Source organism: Carlito syrichta, unplaced genomic scaffold (genome assembly GCF_000164805.1).
Source record: "Carlito syrichta isolate Samal-C Ts95f unplaced genomic scaffold, Tarsius_syrichta-2.0.1 Scaffold309725, whole genome shotgun sequence".
NCBI classification, from domain to species: Eukaryota; Metazoa; Chordata; class Mammalia; order Primates; family Tarsiidae; genus Carlito; species Carlito syrichta.
This window is the reverse complement of record NW_007253821.1, coordinates 26,078-35,187: the sequence shown is the minus strand read 5'-3', so window position 1 is coordinate 35,187 and position 9,110 is coordinate 26,078. Positions and strand designations below refer to the sequence as shown.

At 44.1% G+C, this 9,110-nt stretch overlaps 2 protein-coding genes and 1 pseudogene across 3 annotated transcripts in view; 1 reads left to right on the top strand and 2 right to left on the bottom strand.

Moving 5' to 3' along the window:
- INTS4 (integrator complex subunit 4) overlaps window positions 1-7,231 on the bottom strand; it is a 127,016-nt gene extending 119,785 nt beyond the window's left edge. The window contains exons 1-2 of the mRNA XM_008067632.2: window positions 7,172-7,231; window positions 4,041-4,235 (exon numbers count right to left, since the gene is read on the bottom strand). Of these exons, the coding sequence (XP_008065823.2) occupies window positions 4,041-4,235; window positions 7,172-7,225 (249 nt within the window). The 5' untranslated portion in view covers window positions 7,226-7,231. The remainder of the gene's footprint in view (window positions 1-4,040; window positions 4,236-7,171) is intronic.
- Window positions 1,551-2,018, top strand: LOC103270089 (annotated as a pseudogene). Its single transcript, XR_504941.2, has one exon. The product of XR_504941.2 is annotated as a 40S ribosomal protein S15a pseudogene (transcript).
- Window positions 7,232-7,344: 113 nt separating the features above from the next.
- The window catches only part of KCTD14 (potassium channel tetramerization domain containing 14), a 20,116-nt gene continuing 18,350 nt past the window's right edge, over window positions 7,345-9,110 (bottom strand). Inside the window, 1 exon segment of the mRNA XM_008067636.2 lies at window positions 7,345-7,507. Within this exon segment, the coding sequence (XP_008065827.2) occupies window positions 7,345-7,507 (163 nt within the window).

Below are 9,110 nucleotides of genomic sequence, written 5' to 3'. Positions count from 1 at the left end.
GAGCGGCCACTGCACTCCAGTCTGGGTGACAGAGTGAGACTCCAACTAAAAATAAATAAATAAATAAAAATAAAAAATAAATAAAATATTACAAGTGGAAAATGCTTTATAAACTGCAACAAACTACATATATGTTAGCTACTCTCAAAAGTATTATTATAGGCCAGGCACAGTAGTTCACAAACCTGCGGGCTCAGGCAATCCTCTCACCTCCACCTCCCAAAATGCTGGGATTACAAGCATGAGCTACTGCACTCCAGCCTCCGGATTTCATTCATATAAAACATGAATGAAATATTTATTAAGCCCCAGAATGTTCCAGGGACCTTCCTAGTCACTGCTCAAAGTCTGAAAGAAATAGAAACTTATGACAAACAATGGCAATACACAAAAGCTATTAAGCATGCTAACAAGTCACTGTCCAATGCCCAGAATAATGCCTTATATATAATAAATATTTGTTAACTGAGTAAAAATAAACACAAAAGCATTCATTCATTTACTCAACAAATCCTTATTTTATCAGACACTGTTCTTGGTATTGTAGACACACCAATTAAAAATAAGTAAGCCGGCTCGGTGGCTCAGCCTGTAATCCCGCGCCTTGGGAGGCTGAGGTAAGTGGATTGCCTGAGCCCGCAGGTTCGAGACCCGTATTGCCTGGGCAACTTGGTGATACCTCATCTCTACAATAAATCAAAAAAATTAGTCGGGTGTGATAGCACACACCTGTAGTTCCAGCTACTTGGAAGGCTGAGGTGGAAGGATCGCCGGAGCCCAGCAGGTCGAGGTTGCGGTAGCCGGGAGCGGCCACTGCACTCCAGTTTGGGCGACAGAGTGAGACCCCAACTCAAAATAAATAAATAAATATAAATAAAAATCCCAGGGCAAGAGGAGCATATGTTCTAGTATGAGGACATGAACAAAGAATGTGATAAATTTAAAAATTATACAAGCCGGGCTCGGTGGCTCAGCCTGTAATCCCGCGCCTTTGGGACGCTGAGGTGAGTGGATTGCCTGAGCCCGCGGGTTCCAGATCCGCCTGGGCAGCGAGACCTCATCTCTACAATAAATCAAAAAATCAGCCAGGCATGGTAGCGCATGCCTGTAATTCCGGCTACTCGGAAGGCTGAGGCGGAAGGATCGCCGGAGCCCAGCAGGTCGAGGCTGTGGTGGCTGGGAGCGGCCACTGCACTCCAGTCTGGGCGACAGAGTGAGACTCCAACTCAAAAAAAAAAAAAATTATACAGAATATTAGAAGATGGAGTGCTTGGAAAAAGCAAAATCAAGGAAGGGAGCCAGAAAGTACTGGGTAGGGAGATGCAGTTTCAACAGGAAATGGAGGGTAAAGGAAGACCTTAAGGAAAAAGTGATATCTGAAAGAAGATTTTAAAAACATGTGGAAAGCAGACACGTGAATATCTGAGGAAACGTAAGAGGAAAGACTCTGAGGAAAGAGTATGCTTGGCAAACAAAATGACCAGATCACAGGGCAGCAGAAGGCAGAAGGGTTCCAAACTGAAGAAACAGCACGTAAAAAGACATTGACCACTCTTTCCGCCATCTTTCCGTGCCGCCATGGTGCGCATGAACGTTCTGGCTGATGCTCTGAAGAGCATCAACAATGCCGAAAAGAGAGGCAAACGCCAGGTTCTTATCAGGCCGTGCTCCAAAGTCATTGTCCGGTTTCTAACTGTGATGATGAAGCATGGTTACAGTGGCGAATTTAAATCATTGATGATCACAGAGCTGGAAAAATTGTTGTGAACCTCACAGGCAGGTTAAACAAGTGTGGCGTGATCAGCCCCAGATTTGATGTGCAACTTAAAGATCTAGAAAAGTGGCAGAATAATCTGCTTCCATCCCGCCAGTTTGGTTTCATTGTACTGACAACCTCAGCTGGCATCATGGACCATGAAGAAAGAAGGAAACACACAGGAGGGAAAATCCTGGGATTCTTTTTCTAGGGATGTAATGCATATGTACAAATAAAAAGTCTCAGTGGAAAAAAAAAAAAAAAAGACATTGACTTCTGAAAATACACAAGATCTTTGGGAAATGACAAGCATTTTGATTAAGCTAGAACTTTATGTATGTAAAGAAGAGGATCTTTTATGTCATATCTTTTATGTCAGACATCAAAGGCAATGGAATGAACAGATTTAAATAAAGATAACGGTTTATAAAGAAAGACTGAAGAAAAAAGATAGGAAACTTTTGCAAAGTGACACATCAAAACCTTACAAGCATCCTGACAGGTACAATATGAAGTACAAATCACCACATATAATACAGTCTTAAAAATCTCAAAAATATGCTTAACCTGAATCTAACCAAGCCTATAGATCTAACTTCTAGTTCATAGTAATTACAGGAACAAAAGAGCAAGTTAACCCCCAAGGAAGTAAACCAATGTAGAAAACAAGATATCTTACAAAACAACTGCCCTAGTTTCTTCATCGGAACAATGCAGCCAAAATAATAGAAATTGATCTAGATTTTTAAAAAGACCAAATGCCAGTGTGGATGAACTTGGTTTGCATTCTGATCTGAACACATTGACTATAAAAAGATATTAGGAGAACAACCAGCAAAATCTCAATATCAACTCATTCTTAGATGACATTAAGGAATTATTTAGTTTTGTTCAATGTGGTTAGGTGGTTATGTTAAAAAAAAAAAGGATGTCCCTTTTTTAGAGATAAATCCTGAAATAGGAAAAAAATGATACATACCTTTTAAAACTTTAGGAAAACAAATAGATGGAGCAAATATGGCAAAATATAGATATACGTTTCTTCTCTTTTTTTTTTTTGAGTTGGGGGTCTCGCTCTGTCACCCAGGCTAGAGTGCTTTGGCACAATCACGGCTCACCACAGTCTTACCCTCCTGGGCTCAAGCAATCCTCCCACTTCAGCCTCCCAAGTAGCTGGGACTACAGGTACACGCCACCAGACCCAGCTAATTTCAGAGTCAGGGTTCAGACTGGTCTTGAAGTCCTGGGCTCAAGCAATCCTCCCACCTGTCTGCCAAAGCACTGGGATTATAGGCATGAGCTACCATGCCTGGCCCAAATTTGGCAAAATATTAACAACTGTTAAATCCCAGGAATGAGTATTTGGTAGTTCATTATAGTATGTTAGCTACTTCTCAATAAGCTTAATAATTTGCATTCTAGAGTTTTAAATTTTAAATAATCTGAGGTTGAAATAATTGTTTCTCCTTTTACTTCAGATCTCACCTACATCAACTGAAAAATAAGCATATTTTGTGAATTTCATTTTCTGTTTGCATTATTTCCTGTATTTAATCATGTGTGAACTGATATTTTATTAATTCCATTGAAGTTAATTAATTAATTAATTTAATTAAATGCCACTTTACTTTTTTTTTTTTTTAGTTGGAGTCTCATTCTGTCGCCCAGACTGGAGTGCAGTGGCACACTCCTGGCCACTGCAGCCTCGACCTGCTGGGCTCTGGCGATCCTTCCACCTCAGTCTTCCAAGTAGCTGGAACTACAGGTGCGCGCTACCACACCCAGCTAATGTTTTTTGATTTATTGTAGAGATGAGGTCTCGCCAAGTTGCCCAGGCGGGTCTTAGCCTCCCAAAGCACAGGATTACAGGCTGAGCCACCGAGCCCGGTTACCACTATTGGGCTATTGCTATTAGATACGAAGGCCGTGAACTAGGTCAGGAACAGCAGGATGCTGAAGGGACTACATTCCAGGATGAATCTGGTTACAGAAGGGTCGAGGCTAATGTTAACTCCTCTCTTGTGTTCCCCTGCTCTCACAGAACCTTCAGTGATATGATGCACCTAATCATCTACGTGTCTTTCTCCATCCAGTATACTGTAAATTTCTGAGGACAGGATTTGTCTCTTTTTACCTCTATATCATAGTACCTAGCACATGGAAGACCTCAATAAAAGCTAGCTGAATAACCACCTTCTTTTTTATTTATAATATTAACCAGTCTGCAGATACAACATAACTCTTATACATATTCCTATCAGGCAGGTCCTTAAGATTTTCTTACCTTGTAATAATGTTCCAGGAGAATCCTGACTACTCCCTCCACACTTTCTGCCTCCACAGGCTTCCTGGCAAACTGGAGTAGGTACTGCAAAGCATCTGCTGGGGAGGTAGCTTTACACAGATCTATGTGGAGTGCTGCAGATTTACTTGGTTTTGTCAGTCGGAGTTTCTTAGTAGCAATTTCCTCCTGTTGTTGCTTCAAGGGGGTAGGAAGATAAGACATAAAAATTTAACTGAAAATACAGAGTATATACATTTAACTTTGTCTCATTTGGTAGAAATAATTTTGTTTTTTTCAAAGAATATACTTAGCTAACACACCTAGATTTAAGAAAACACACTGATATGAACTGGAAGAGGAGCACCAAGTAGGTGATAAGGCCAGGAGTCTAAATTTCACATTTCACGAGCTCCTACAACTGTGGGCAAGTCATTTAATTTCTCCAAGTCTCACTTTCTTTCTCTGTAAAACAGGTACACTAATATTTTGTTCTACCAACTTCTGAGGATTGTTGTAGTTTTTAGGTTCAGAAGCCATACCAAGGATCTACCCTATTCTTTATTAAAAAACAAATATAAATTATACAAATATAAAAATTGTGCTGAGGCCAGGCTCGGCTTCCCTCCTTAGAAAACTAGAGACCAGCTGGACGCCATGATCACACCTGCAATCCCAGCAATTTGTAAGACAGAGGCAAGCGGATTGCCTGAGCTCACGGGTTTGAGACCAGCCTGGGAAACTTGGTGAGACCTCGTCTCTACGATAAATCAAAAAACTGTGGTGGCACGTGCCTGTAGTTCCAGTTACTTGAAAGGCTGAGGTGGAAGGATCACCTGAGCCTAACAGGTCGAGGCTACAATGGCCTCGAGCATGTCACTGCACTCCAGCCTGGGTGACAGTGTGAGACTCCAACTCAAAACTAAAAACTAAAAAACTAGCCAGGCATGGTGGTACATGCCAGTAGTTTCAGCTACTTGGAAGTCTGAGGTGAAGAATCGCCTGCAAGTCAAGGCTGCAGTGGCCGTGAGTGAGCCACTGCACTCCAGCCTGGACAAGAGTGAGACTCTGACAAAAAAAAAAAAGCTAGAAATGATGGGAACTGTCTGCAGCTTACAATGAAGAAAAACAACATTTTAGCGAGCCAGGCCCTACTGTCCATCTACAGGACACAGAGATGAGGCAGGCATTATCTCTGTCCTCAAAGAGCTCAGACTAGTGATTATGGTAGCACTGAATGAAGAGAATGGGCTGAGCATGGCAGTTCACACCTGAAATCCCACTGCTTTGAGAGGCTGAGGCAGAATGCTGGAGACCAGGAGTGCAAGACAGCCTGGGCAACATAGTGAAACCCTATCTAAGCAACAACAAAAAAAGTTTTAAAAATTAGTTAAGGTGTGGTGGCATGTAGTCCCAGCTACTCAAGAGGCTGAGAGGGAGGATCGCCTGAGCCCAGGAGTTCAAGGTTACAGTGAGCTATGATTGTGCCACTGTACCCCAGCCAGAGCAAGACTCTGTCCTTAAAAAATTTAAAATTTGATCGGGATCGGTTGCTCAGCCTATAATTCCAGCGCTTTGGGAGGCCAAGGTGAGTGGATTGCCCGAGTCCAGGGGTTCGAGACCAGCCTGGGCAACTTGGTGAGACCTCATCTCTACAATAAATAAAAAAATTAGCCGGGCGTGGTGGTGCATGCCTGTAGTTCCAGCTACTTGGAAGGCTGAGGCAAAGTTAGAAAAGCTTTCCTGAATCTTCACTCTTTCTAAAAGCTCAGGAAAATTAATTTCACATAAAAAAGCAACAAAAAAATGTATCAAAGTAAAATTTCAATCAATGATATTGTAAAAATAAACAAGAATAAGCAGCAGACCAACTTCCCTGCGGACTATGGGAGCATGCTACAAATATGAGCCCACAAAACAGGAAGGAAATGACAAGTAATAAGGCTTGGAAAAAAATACTGTGTGATCACAGAGGACTAAAGAGTTTGGTTTTAGGATAAGGAGGAGTTGGAAAAGAGAAGGGAAGGAAGACTTGATTTGCCAATGCAATTATCTCACTGTACTATAAGCACAGATGTGGTGTTCTGGCTCTCCCATTAGTCTGAGAGCTCCTACAGGGCCAAAATTCTGATGAGTATTGGACTTTGTAGCTCAATACCTTTCACCATGCCTCGTATACAGTAATCACTCATTTATTCAAGAAACTCTTGCCAAATGAATGAATGTAATGTTGAAGAAGCAGTTTCCTTTAGGATAAGGCTTGCTACCACAAGTCTAGGAAGCTAAGGATGCAGTGATCCACTGGCATTAATTGGGGGCTTGTCTGAAATGCACATTCTCACCTCACCTGCCCACCCTGCCTTACCAGTTAGAAACTACACCAGAACAAGATCCCCAGCTGGTTTGTATACACATTAAAGTCTGAGAAGCAAGACAAAGATGATTTGAGATCAGACTATTTTAGCTACAGCTATGTGGAGACACACGGAGCATCACTGACTGCTCTGACACGGGCTCAGCCCACCTGTCCTTAAACAACTCCATGGGAGGAAGGCATTGCCCTCCTTCCTAGGTTGGCTGTTCCACCAGCAGAGAGCTTTTCCTGTATGAAGCCTGTAAACCTCGCCTGCTCTGACTGGCCTTGAAGGAATTGTATAGACCCTTCTTCCAGCCCCTTAGAGCTTTGCATGTAGCCTATCTGGCCCTGCGCTTTTTTTCTTTTTTTCACAGAAGTTAGGAAGAGCTCTACCACTAACTCACTGGCTGTGTCCTCCTACCCCTCCGGAAGGCTCACGTCCACATCTGGAAAACGAGGATAAAATGCAACCCGATCTAGCAAGGTTGTGTGAAAGAATTAAAGCGGCTAACGGATAAGAGCTCCATAAATTGTAAAGCGCTACTTGTTTCTTCTACTTTTATTTTTTAAAATCATGTCAGACGACACGTATCAGTTCATAATAACAATAGCGGCTGCAAACTAACACGCCCACTAACGTGCAATCTTGACAGACTAGCAAGTAGTCGGCACTCAGTATGGGCTTGCGGCGCACGTTCTGGAAAAGTGCCTGGGGTCCGGATAATCTTTCCTGCCCCGGAGAGGTCCCGGGCCCGGGACTTTGCCTGCCGGAGCTTACCTGAACCACTTTAGTGAATTCCTCATACACCCGCTTCTTAAGGTGCGCCGCCATGGCTGCCCGCGGCCCTCTCAGCTTCCGTACTCAACGAGCGAGTCCGGGTGGAGAGATCCGAAAAACCTTTCTAGCCGAGTAGGGCTAGGGGAGGCGGGGTGAGGGGGTGGAGCACGCCACTATCCCACAAGGCAGTGGGCTTCTTGGGAAAGAGAGGCCCGCTTCCGGCTGCTCGACTGCCCCGCCGCTGTACGGACAGATTTCGCCGCCCACGCTTCTTGCGCCAGAGGAAAGAAATCTCGAGCGTAGCTTGGAGAAGGCGGAGCCTCTGGTGGGAGGTGCCTGGAAAGGGGACAAGCCAATAGGAGCTTTCAAAGACTGGCAGGTGGTCTCAGAGTGGCTGAGAGGCGGTGCCGAGCCGAGCGAAGGGAAGGAGCAGAGGCGGGGCGATTCGGAGCTAGAGGCAAAACCTGGAGCCCCATAAGGATTTTGAGCGCGAGTAACGTAAAGAGGCTCAGCTGACGTTCTCATCATCTTTTGCTGTGCACTGTGTTTGCTGCTTGTAGCTTCAAGCTGTGCGCCACCTCTTCCCTGCATGGGGATGCCATTGTCTACTCTTCCATTCCAGTTGTGTAAAAGCGCCCATTCTTTAAGGGATCAGCCCCTCCTGTGATAGCTATGATACAGTGGAAAGAATCCCAAGACCAAGGATCAAGCAAGAAAGCGTCAGACCGCGGCTCTGACACTTGAGCAAATGGCCTCAAAGACAAATACGCTTATGATAACTAACCTGACAAAGATGTGGCAATGGAATGTAACAGTAAGGGAACGTTTTACAGACTATAACGTGTAGTGCGCGTGTTAGTGTTGGTAGCTTCAAGGTCAAATTCACTGTTTCGTTTATTCAAAAGAGTTAATATGGGATACTTAGAAAAAGCAGGAGGCTGTGGACGTTCCAGAGGACCCAAAAATGCGTAAAAGGTGGTCTTCACCTCAAGGACCTACAATCTGACTGTGAGAGACACCCTAACTGATCATTACAGCACAACGGAAACGTCCTGGATAACAGAGGAATGTGATTCAAACAGACTGAATTTCCTCAGGGGAGGCTTTCTTAAAAATAGAGAACAGGCCAGGCTCGGTGGCTCAACCTGTAATCCCAGTGTTTTAGGAGGCCGAGGCAAGTGGATTGTCTGAGCCCGCGGTTCGAGACCCGCCCGGGCAAATTGGCGAGACCTCATCTCTACAATAAATAAAAAATCAGCCAGGCGTGGTATCACGCTTGTAGTTCCGGCTCCTTGGAAGGCTGAGGTGGAAGGATAGCCGGAGCCCAGCAGGTCGAGGCTGCGGTGGCCGGGAGTGTGCCACTGCACTCCAGTCTGGGTGACAGAGTAAGACTCCAACTAAAAAAAAAAAAAAGAGAGAGAGAACAATATTTTTAATTTGCCTTTAAAAGAATGAGCTTTTCCAGAAAGAAAGAAAGAAAGAAAGAAAGGCATCCCATATGGCAGAAACTATAAGACATACAAATGTGTCAAGGGATAAAAAAACACTTAGCAGCCCAGCACTTTGGGAGGCGGAGGCGAAAGGATTGCCTGGGTCCAGGGCTTCCAGACCAGCCTGAACAATCAGGAGAGACCTCATGTCTACAATAAATTTTTAAAAATTAGCCAGGCATGGTGGCGTGCACCCGTGGTTCCAGCTACTTGGAAGGGTGAGGTGGAAGGATCACCTGAGCCCAGCAGGTCAACTGGGCCATGAGTATACCCCTGCCCTCCAGCTTGGGCAACAGAGAGTGACTCCAACTCAAAACGAAAAACAAAACAAAAAAACCTTAGCAAACAGTACTTTCAATAAATGTTAGCTGCTATTATTATTATTACTACCATTGTTAAACCCAAATTTCAAAATCCGAGAGACCACCAAAGAGCCAGCTCTGATGCAA